The sequence below is a fragment of the Sinocyclocheilus rhinocerous genome, unplaced genomic scaffold, assembly GCF_001515625.1.
Source record: "Sinocyclocheilus rhinocerous isolate Xijiao unplaced genomic scaffold, SAMN03320098_v1.1 scaffold1216, whole genome shotgun sequence".
Lineage (NCBI taxonomy): Eukaryota > Metazoa > Chordata > Actinopteri > Cypriniformes > Cyprinidae > Sinocyclocheilus > Sinocyclocheilus rhinocerous.
Window position 1 is genome coordinate 21,207 of NW_015630022.1, and position 11,456 is coordinate 32,662.

The 11,456-nt window shown below is 37.0% G+C and overlaps 1 protein-coding gene and 1 pseudogene across 1 annotated transcript in view; one reads left to right on the forward strand and one right to left on the reverse strand.

The window, feature by feature from the left end:
- The window catches only part of LOC107739647 (embryonic polyadenylate-binding protein B-like), a 17,991-nt gene extending 9,320 nt beyond the window's left edge, over positions 1 to 8,671 (reverse strand). Inside the window, exons 1-12 of the mRNA XM_016551810.1 lie at positions 8,578 to 8,671; positions 7,176 to 7,382; positions 6,757 to 6,950; positions 6,523 to 6,638; positions 5,771 to 5,910; positions 5,487 to 5,581; positions 5,280 to 5,417; positions 5,022 to 5,117; positions 3,819 to 4,088; positions 3,637 to 3,718; positions 2,446 to 2,565; positions 1,481 to 1,620 (exon numbers count right to left, since the gene is read on the reverse strand). Of these exons, the coding sequence (XP_016407296.1) occupies positions 1,481 to 1,620; positions 2,446 to 2,565; positions 3,637 to 3,718; positions 3,819 to 4,088; positions 5,022 to 5,117; positions 5,280 to 5,417; positions 5,487 to 5,581; positions 5,771 to 5,910; positions 6,523 to 6,638; positions 6,757 to 6,950; positions 7,176 to 7,368 (1,584 nt within the window). The 5' untranslated portion in view covers positions 7,369 to 7,382; positions 8,578 to 8,671. The remainder of the gene's footprint in view (positions 1 to 1,480; positions 1,621 to 2,445; positions 2,566 to 3,636; positions 3,719 to 3,818; positions 4,089 to 5,021; positions 5,118 to 5,279; positions 5,418 to 5,486; positions 5,582 to 5,770; positions 5,911 to 6,522; positions 6,639 to 6,756; positions 6,951 to 7,175; positions 7,383 to 8,577) is intronic.
- Positions 8,672 to 10,395: 1,724 nt separating this feature from the next.
- LOC107739645 (charged multivesicular body protein 4c-like) overlaps positions 10,396 to 11,456 on the forward strand; it is a 7,805-nt pseudogene continuing 6,744 nt past the window's right edge.

The following is an 11,456-nucleotide window of genomic DNA, read 5'->3' on the forward strand; positions in this document are numbered from 1 at the left end:
GACGTCACAATGCTAAGAGAATCAAAACAGCCTGTCTAATGAGACTGATTTGTTTTAATAGGGATCAAAAAAATAAGGAGTGGGTGGATTTTTATCATTGTAGAGTAGTTGTGTTCACATACTGCCAACACACATTTATGTCCAAACACCATGTAAAAGTGGATTTTGCATAATATGTGCCCTTTAAGTCACTTACGTGTTGGTTTCAAAAGAAAGACTGAAAGGTTGCCGCTTGGTCTCATTCACCGGTGAGAAAACATTACAGTACAAAGCGCATAATATTACAATAATAATGCTTTTCATTCTCACTGGAACACGCTGATGACGTATCATGTCGACGCAAACAGGGTGCGCAGAGGAATGCGCATATATAATTTGACAGACAGGCAGGACAGCCTATCATAGTGTTTGGAACGAACATTTTGATTGGACGAACATTTTATGGTCCTACGCCTTCCACAGGCGATATAAATACATACAAATAAATTTAGACCACTTAACTTAGTGATTGCTATTGGGATATGAAGAGACTTTCAACCAGCATAACAAAAAAAGTTTTTGAACCAAATCACCTACCCTGCCTTTAATTTAAGCTTTTCCTATTCTGCTAGCTTGTTGCACTTACTAGCCCAAATTAAGTCTTACTCCAATAGTAATTCCAATAGAGCAACTGCTAGTAATAAGTACTGGCTTGCAAAGAGCAGCATTGAAAAAAAAGAGAATGTTTACTCAAGTGAGTCCTGAAGCGATCCGATGATTTTCAGTCTCCGTTTGGCACTTCTATCAGTCAGGAGACGTTTATTACGAGCACGTGGTTATAATGGTTTCATGGCAGTTTCGGGAAACATTTTGTCCAGCAGCCAATTAAATTATGGTATCTGAAACATTTTATTCATCAGCCAATGAAACCTGAAAATGTAAAATACGATCTTTCCTACATGAAAGTGGCATATGGGTTAGAGAGTCGGACTTGTAACCCAAAGGTCGGGAGTTCGAATCACGGATTGTAGGTGGGGGAGTGAATGAACGGCACTCTCTTCCACCTTCAATAACCACCACTGAGGTGCCCTCTGCTCTGGGTGTGTTCACGATGTGTGCACTTGGATGGGTTAAATGCAGAGCACAATGGGACACCATACTTGGGCACACAACTTTCACTTTCATGAATTGAATGCACCAATTGCAGCATAAACCCCGCCCTCTCCATGTAAACCGCCAAATTACGTGAACCAAAGCACCAGCTCATTGATCACTACTGTGGAGACTTTGACTCCAAATGACATCATTGGTGCAAGATAACAGCAGCCATACTTTTTTTTTTTTTCCGGTTACACCAGTCCGTTACACTACCTTGCATTTCTCTTCAAGCGGTCCCTAAAGTAGCTCCAGGTTCGAATGGCATAGCTGCAAGCGCCGCTCCATGACCGAGTTCAGCTTGAGTACAGAATGAAAAAAATACAGGTGTGCATGTACATGTTACCTGGTGGATGACAGGAGCTGGAACACTGATGACCTGCTGCACATATCGCACTCCTGCTGAGTATTTGTATTGACTGGCTCCTCTGACTACAGCTCCGGCTCCTGCAGTTCTCCCACCTGCAGTCTGTGTGCCAATGTTGGCTAAGTCAAGAGAAAAACAGGTACAACAAGAAAAGATGATTCACATTCCAGCTAGAAACAGACCATTCAGACTGGTCGTGGCGGCGGTGTTGCAACAATATATACTGATATTCTCAATGTTACTCAGAAGACAGGATACAGGTTTAACTCATTCGAAATACTAATGCTTAATGTTACACTGTCAGATATGCAAAAGAAATCTATCGTATCTCTTGCTCTGGCTACTGTGTATAGACCACCAGGGCCATATACAGATTTCCTAAAAGAATTTGCAGATCTCCTCTCAGACCTATTGGTTACTGTTGATAAAACGCTAATTGTCGGAGATTTTAACATTCACATTGATAATACAAATGATGCATTAGGACTTGCAGATAAGCTACCACTAAATATTGTAGAAACTTAATTTGCTGTAAAGTTGCTTTGCAATGATTTGTATCGTGAAAAGCGCTGTACAAATAAACCTGACTTGACTTGATGACACTAACATTAGTCAACTCTAGCTCATAATTGTACATTTTAACATATAGTTCAAAGTAATTGAGAGACAAGAGATACACAAAGCATAAGGCCCATTTCCCATTTTTTTTTAAAGAACTTGTATACAAATACACACCTTTACAACACACATTTGTTTTTTTATTATTGTGGGGACTTTCTGCTGACATTGTTTTTATATTTGGCTAACTTAGCATGTTTATTAGTTCGTTTTCAACACGGTGAGGATTGGCTGGTCCCCACGGTTTAGTGGATTTCAAGTTTTACTATGCTTGTGGGAACATTTTGACCCCACAATGTAGGTTTAAAATAAACACAGAGCCTTACCCATTCGCTGGGTGTTGTTAATAATGTGAGGAACCTGAGTGGAGGCCTGGCGGACTGTGCTGATGGTGGTAGAGGGCCTGCGGGGCACCGCTTGTCTCACAAACTGAGCTGTAAATGGAGCTAATGCAGCCAATAACAGAAATGAACAAATACAAAACAAACACACAACACAACAGCACACAGAGGTTAAAAAAAGGAAATGTGTATTTGAATGACATTAGTGGCATGTAATAAAACTACAGTATTGCTCATAGTAACAGGAATCACCCTCAATTAATAATCAGTTCTCTACAGTAAGTGCACAAAGACGGAAAACAAAAGGGCAGAGAGAGGACCAAAAACAAAAAGACACAAAATATTGTCTTAAATGTATTCCATGTAACAGTTATTCTTGTTTAATTTTGAAAAAAAACAAATATAAATATAACGTGTTTGAAGGTAGTGAGGGGCAGAGCGTTTATCTATCTATACATCAGAAAGCTTTGGATAATTTCACTTCATCTTAAAAGACCACAAAAATTAACTTTAGGTTCATTACGTTTAGGATTAAAAAAATGGTTCATATACAAGATGTGAAACACTAGCTGTGTGTACTGCATTGTATATGCAAGAAGAAAAATTTAGGCAAAGAAAGTATTTTGCATATTGGAAAATATTAAGTTTGGGGTTGGTAAGATTTTTCAATGTTTTTAAATAAAGTCTCATGCTCACCAAGGCTGCATTTATTTAATCAAAAATACTGAAAAATAGTAATATTGTGAAATATTATTACAATTAAAAAAAATTAATTGAAGAAATGTTTTCTATTCAAATATGTTAAAATGTAATTTATTCCTGTGATGCAAAGCTGAATTTTCTGCATCATTACCCCGGTCTTCAGTGTCACATGATCAAAAAATAAATTAAAAAGCCTTTGTGTAATATCTATATGTAAATGTCTTTCATGTTACGTATGATAAATTTAATGCATAAATCCTTAATACCCCAAACTTTTGAACAACAGTGTATTATGTGATAGAGTACGTGAAATCTGTAGTGCTACTGCATATATTGAATTGTATTGTCAAATGGGTTTAACTTTTAAAGCATTAAATCATGTGAATAATCAGAGCATGACTTTTTTTCTTCTTTTTACTTTTCACAGAGCCCAACAAGAATTGTTGCTAAATTGTTACGTAAATAGATCTTTACCTTGAGTCCTCGGTGCTTGAGTTGTCCAGCGTGGCACAGGCCGCAGGTTTGGTACGGTGTTGTAAAAAGAGCGAACCTGATGCTAGAAATGTAGATATGCATGCAAGTTCACACAGCAGAAGTAATGCAGATAATGCAATCATCATTCAAAACCACACATGCATATAAACCCTTCCACCCACTTGCGGCACAGAGGTCATGTAGTAGCCGGAGCTCTGCTGGTAGGTGGTGGGTATGGCAGGGCTGGGAATGGCTCGAATGCTGGCTAGTCTCTGCATGTATTGATTGGTGAGGATTGCCTTTCGCTCCTCTTTTCTCTGGGCAAGAGCCACGTAGAGTGGTTTAGTGCTAACGATACGGCCATTCATCTCAGTCACAGCCTTCGTGGCCTCTTCAGGAGAGGAAAAACACACAAAGCCAAAGCCCCTACTGTGGCCTCCATCTGTCATCACCTATCCAAAATATAAGAAAATCAATAGCAAGACTTTGTTCAGTTTATCTCAATGTAACATTGCACAATTATGAGAATTTCCCTTTTTGTCAATAAGAACTACCATTTTAATGCAATATATTTTTAGGCAAAACTAGCATTATTTTAGTGTCCATTCATTAATCAATATTTTTTTATTTGTTTTTATTTTCATATTTTCATTTTAGTTAAAATTTGTTTTTACTTATTTAAAGTGTATATAGTTTTAATTTGCCTTAATTTCAGTTCGATTTATTTGAGGACACATTTTATTTAGTTAAATATTGCCTTGACAAGTGGCTGTTTATATACAGGTGCATCTCAATAAATTAGAACCTCGTGGAAAAGTTAATTTCAGTAATTCAACTCAAATTGTGAAACTTGTGTATTAAATAAATTCAATGCACACAGACTGAAGTAGTTTAAGTCTTTGGTTCTTTTAATTGTGATGATTTTGGCTCACATTTATGTTAATAAACACGGGTGAAGCAGGATCTCAAATGAGATGGAAAAATGTGTGTAGGAATTTATTAATTATGAATTGGTTGGATGCTGAAAAGTGTGTCACAATGGAGCTAAAACAAATGTGTGTTTTCTAAAATAATGGCTAAATAGCTTTTTGAAAAGATGTATTTTTTCCAAATTAATACAAAATTCCAGATATTCCAACATAATGTGATGAATTTTGTAAATCTGTTTAAAAAAGATTTCATGATTAACTTAAAGCAGAAAAGTTGTGCATTGTGACTATACAATTGACATCACTCCCTCATAACTAATAACCTTCAAGTCCGATAAAAATAAATAAATAAATGTATATTAGACTCCTACCAAACTTTTTACTGTATTTTGTAGTTTGTTGTCCTGTCCTTGCTGCTATTTAGTAAGATGTGTATTCTTGAGCGATTTACATTACCTTTGCACTGGTGATGGTTCCATAAGGTGCAAACTCTTTCCTTAGTTTCTCATCATCAATGCTGTCATCTAGATTTTTTACATAGAGATTAACCCCCTAAAATCAAACAAAAAATGCATGCATCAAAATATTCCTGCTGAAAAATCAACACACAGTTGAGCATATGCAAATCCTTCTCATACGATTAGGACGATATTGAATTTTGGCTGTGTTTTCAGATTTATACAAGTTACCATGCAGGTAAGCATATGTGTGTACCTGGTAGCGTTGTATGCGTTCCTGCTTTATTTGCTCAAACTTGCGTTTGAGTTCTCCCTGCCTCTCCAGTCTTTTCTGAGCTCTGCCCACATACAGGACTCTGCCATTCAGCTCTTTGCCATTCATTTCAGTTACTGCCTACCACAGAGAAAAGGAATGACTTCAGTCTCCATATCTACTGACATGTAAAGTACAATGTTTTCTTACCCTCCTGGCATCTCCGTGGTTTTCAAAGTTGACAAATCCAAAGCCACGAGAGCGTCCCCTTTCATCAGTCATTACACAGACGCTAAGGGTCTTACCTGTGAACCAGAGCCAGCTTTAAAAGAAGCAGAATCAATATTCCTAATGAAAAGTGCTTGCTGACGAATTGTAGATCTGAAGTCAAAGATTAAAAACCCCTGCTGATACTTTAAGTTCATCTGCATATTTCACACTTGTATATTCCCAAAGGATATCTTTACAAGAAATCTCCATATGAAACTGCTTACCAAATTCAGAGAAGATGCTCTTCAGTTTCTCATGGTCAATATCTTCACTGAAGTTCTTAATGTACACATTGGTAAACTCCATGGCTTTAGCTCCCAACTCTGCCTCACGCTCCTTACGAGACTTAAAATGCCCTACAAAGCTGCATAGGCCAATTGAAATAAACACTTAAAAAGAAAGCCAAACTGGAAAAAATTTAGAATGTCAGTTCTGCAGTTGAAATAAAGGTGTAAAGTTTTTGATATTTTTAATTTAGAAAACATATATCATTTACAAGGACAAACCTCAAAGCACAAATTAACAAAATATTATCAGAAAACCCTGTATAAAATCAGTTTTCAGCTTTTTTCACTTGAAGGCCCACCGTTATCCAACAAAATGTTTGATGTATCCCACATACACCAAGATATTTGTGATATTCCTGTTGTAATTATGACAAAGCTGCTCGTTTTCAAACTTTTTTTTAATTGACAGGCCTATATTAAATTAACATGGTTAAGTAATTTTATATAATTAACTATGTTTCACTTCATAATTCCAGACGTTATGTTCTATATTAAAGAACTGTATGTTCTTCGATAAAAACAAAAGTTAGACATGATTCAGTTTACACCTTGATTTTGTGTGCATGTTTTTTTTCTAGCATTTTGAATTAGATTATATATACATACTATTGTATCCATTAAATCCTTTTGCTCAGATCCTATTGTGTTCCTCAGGCCCCTGGTTGAGAACCACTGGTGTCAATACTTACACTTTGCGGTCGTTCAGAAGCATGCCGTTCATGGTCTCAATGGCTCTGTTGGCTGCTTCTTGGGTCTCAAAGTGCACAAACCCATAACCCTTTGAGCCATTCTCATCACAAACCACCTAGGATGAAAAATGCATTAGTTACTTTCTTTGTAAATTATTTAAATCAACTTGGATAAAGCTGCCTTTAAGATATTTTAATAATCATTAAAAGTCACAGTACTGAAAAAGGATGTACCTTACATGACAAGATGTTACCAAAGGCAGAAAAGGTGTCATAGAGAGCCTTGTTGTCAATAGACTCATCCATGTTCTTGATGAAGATGTTTCCCACACCAGACTTTCTCAGACCTGGATCTCGCTGAGACCACATGATCCTGATTGGACGACCCTTGATGACTTCATGGTTCATTGTGTCAAGGGCACATTCCGCTTCGATGTGGAAAAAAAACAAAAAAACAAGTGAGATTCACTATTTCGAGAAGTGCTATAATCATTTAGAGTAGTCATTAGAGTTTGGGTAATTCATTATTAAAATGTATATTTCATCTGAATTCTACTTGAATTCAAATCACAGTTCTTTCTTCCTAATCCAAACTTCAATTAAAAAGCATTCTCAGTTCAATTGTTGCAACACCCTAGTAAGAGTGTGCTCACCATCAGCAGGCTGCTGGAAGTTGATGTAAGCATATCCGAGGGATCTCCGTGTAATGACATCCCGGCACACACGGATGGACATGATCTGACCAGCAGGAGAAAACTTCTGGTACAGCATGGCCTCAGTGACATCAGGATGAAGGTCACCGACATAGAGAGAGGCTAATGGGTATGCTGGTCCACTGCTATTCATCCTTCAGATGCACTCTGCAAAAGAGTACCTTATGATCAGAGAAACTCGAGTACGAAAAAAAAAAAAATATTTTTCCCCACTTTCAAGGACGTCTTCGTTAAACTTTAACTGACAACTAGCAATACATTCAAGGCCCTCTTAGTTAAACTTTAACAATTAGCAATACATACGACACATTTTTTAATTAATAGAAATACAACTGTTAGGCTAATTGTTAGTTCATGTCCATTGAATAATATGAACGGATACAGCTTTTGATTTTAATAATGCATTAGCAACGTTGAAATTAATATTTTTCATTGTTAGTTCTTGTTAACTAAAATGTTGTTCGCTAATGTTAACAAAATGGAACCTTACTGTGAAGTGTTACCAAACATTGTAATAGTAGGTGCAATATTGTAGTAGATTAAATACTACAGGAATCCCCTCGAGCTCACTTTAATTACTTTTCAGTTCAATTATTTTAAAATTCATTCAACTGATGATTCAATTCATTTCACACAACTGATGATGTGTTGCATTGGTGGAAACACTATACAAAGGTCATTGGCAACATCACCTCAACAAAAGGCATCTTTCACCCAGGCTAAAGTTCGCACAGAAACTGGGATCTGATGGACATCAGATAAGGTGTCTCACTGGCAACATCCATGAAAGTTATGTACACATCATGTCAGGCATTACATACCATCAAAACATCAAGGATCCCCACCCAATGACTGCAGCGAAGAATTGTACCATCTTCATCTATCCATCTTACCATACTAGTCCTTTTCTTATTGTTCCCCAGTCACGCATAAAGCAATTGTAAAGTCACGACTGATTATTGGGTACTGAGGCAAGTACCACGGACATAGATTAGGCCATGACCCAAACTCAGAGCGTAACAAATGCTGCGTCTCGCTGTGTTCTGCTCACAGTGAAGGGACAATGTTCTCTATGGTACGGCTAAATATACTGAATATTGGGACCATAACACCTAATCCTATTATGCAAACTAAACGCGAAAAAGAACATAACACGATTTGATGCTCCGTGCTCAATTTCACGTGCATATGCGTTATTTATATATTTGAACAGACCCTATCTGTGAATCGTTATTGGGCACACACGCCAGCAACTGTGACTGATGGGCAAAAACTAAAAATAGCTAAAAGTTTATTATTAAAACATGAACCCCTCTGAGGAAACAACGTTAGTTACAGTTACCTGGTGTAATGTGGAGCACATAAGCATTTCCTTCGGCGTAGCTGCAAGCGGGCTCCACCCCGTTGGGACTGATTTTGTGTCAGTTTAATTATTACCGAGGAACACCTGTCATTTGTAACGCGCTCCGTTGCATATCAATTAAAACTCATCAGTGAGAACTGCCTTTCAGTGATGTTCCGCGTAAGAAAATAGTTCTTGTGAGCGCCCACTGTCCAGCGATTATTCAAATTACTAGCTAAGTACGATAAAAATAAAAAAAAGATCAACTACGGGGAACAAGGATGTGGTTATACTGTGCTGTAGTTGGCTACATTAAATATCGATATGTATTAAGCAGTCTGTCTTTCGTTTTTTTTGGCTTTCTGATAATCTCTCAATGCTATCATTGCATGGATCCTGAGTAAACTGCTGTCTAAAATGCCAGCTGTCGAAGATGCATGCATCATTTCAGCAGTATATTGATTGACAGTATTCCACACATCGTTTAAACAAGTAGGTAACAAAATAAATAGTTATAAATATAAACATACTAAACACACAAAACACATGATATACACATAACAATATGGAGGGTGAGAAATACAATACACAGGAAGTGCAAATGCACTCTAAAAAATGCTGGGTTAAATACAACCCAGGTCAGTGAACAATGTACTGTAATGAAATGTGCAAAGTATGCAACATTTTATGAAATTTCAGTATTTCTCACTTCTTTTTTTTTTCCAGAAAGTCAAGATAAAGGCAAGTTAATCTTTCGTCTTATTTATTGAAATACAAAAATTACAGGCTACTAAAAGTAGGCTAATATGGGGAAAAGATGAAATAATGAAGTGTACATTTACCGGCAGAATAGGTAGGTTACTGAAAATGAAGTCTTGCACACACTTGAGAGTGTGTCACTCTTGTAATACTGGTTAGGAACAAAGTTGTTTTTTTTTCTACATCCTGTTCTCTAAATACAAACTTGTACCCACACAAAACGGCGCTCATCCCTTCTGCATAATCACTCAGACAAAGTGGCACTGAACAATCTTACAGTATGATACACTCTGGCAAATAACATTACAACACATAAAAGTTATTAAAAAGATGTCTATAGATAATTTCAGTATAACAAAATTCATACATATGAGTGAATGATTATAATAAGCTAATGCCATTTTTTTGTGACTATTAAACCTTCAAATAACAAACAGGCATTGTCAGCAATCCACTGTTAAACACATGAACAATAAATCCAAACAGCATATCATAAACACAAGAACAGTAATAATAAAAAAATTAAATAAATAAAAGTTAAATAACACCAAAACATGTAAAGCAAATTATAAGACAAATTAAATTACATTTCGTTGGGGGGGTCGATCCATGTAGCCAGAAGTTTAGAGAGTTTTAAACGTTTTTAATCGTTTTATGGATTGAGATATTCTTGCCTACTGTATTTTGAGAGATTTATGTATTTCAGTATTTAAATGCTTTCTATTAAATAGTTTCACTTAACCATGAATATCTTCATTCTTCATTAACTAGATCATGACCTAAATTTGGCCAAGGCCTCTTGTAAAACAAAACGTTTCCTTAAAACGTACATAAATCCAACAGGCTAAGTTGATTTAAAACATCTTCTTTGGCGCTAAAGTAAACACGAACTCGATTTAGACTTCATAAAGGGTAGCCTAAATAATCAAACAAAAAAAAGGAAAAATCATTAGTTTGGTCATGAGTTGTAGTTTTACTGCTCAGCAGCTGCGCGTTGATTGGTGGCATGACCGTGACGCGTCCCATGACGTCAGCGGGCCTGAAGGCGGAAGTAGTAAGACAATCAACAACTGAACACGGAACAGCGATTGAGCTTATCAGTAGTGTCTAGAGACAAACCGACTCGGAGGGATTTTTTTTTTTAGTTTCGCGTAATATAAAACAATATGTCCGTATTCGGCAAACTGTTTGGCGGTGGGGGGAAAGGAGGCAAAGGCCCAAGCCCACAAGAAGCGATCCAGAAACTCCGTGAGACAGAAGAGATGTTAACCAAGAAACAAGAGTACTTAGAGCAAAAGATTAATGCGGAACTAATAACAGCAAAGAAAAACGGCACGAAAAACAAACGAGGTATGTATTTAAAACCGAGCCTTTATGTGATCGGGATCATATGTGTGTCCTATAACTTTTAAAAGAAAGCTTCTCTCCTCTCGCTCCCCACCTGTCGTCGGTTTCAGTGATGTTGGTTGGGGAGCTACACCTATGCGACACTTGCCCATGAAAATATGTAAGATACCCGAGTAAAATTTCCTATTGAATCTGTATCACAGAATGCAGTTAGTGATGTGCAAAAATATACATCGATTTGATGTTTTTTATTGTGTTAGGGATATAGACAAAGTGGACGACCTCATGCAGGACATCACAGAGCAGCAAGAGTTGGCACAGGAGATTTCTGATGCCATTTCGAGGCCTGTTGGTTTTGGAGAAGAATGTGATGAGGTGAGTCGAGACAAAGAGAGCGAACTTGGATGATGTTTGATACACACTGAGGAGCATTCAAGAATTTGAATCCCCTTTAGAAATTTTTTTTTTAAATGCCATATTTTCAGTATGGTCTCCAAAGTTCCTCAACAGAACTTGTTAGGAATCTTAAATCTTGTTGAAAACATGATTCATCAGGTTTTACACAAACATGCTGAGTTCATGTAGCTCAAGTGTTGTTACTGTTAAAGTAAAATGAAGATGAGCGGAATTCTTAAGAAATCAGATTTTCAGTTCAACATTAATAAGAACAGTACAAATATGGCGCTTTTCCACTGCGTGGTACGACTCGGCTCGGTACGGCTCAGTACGGGACGGCATGGTGCGGCTCGGCACGGGTTGGGTTTCCACTGTCG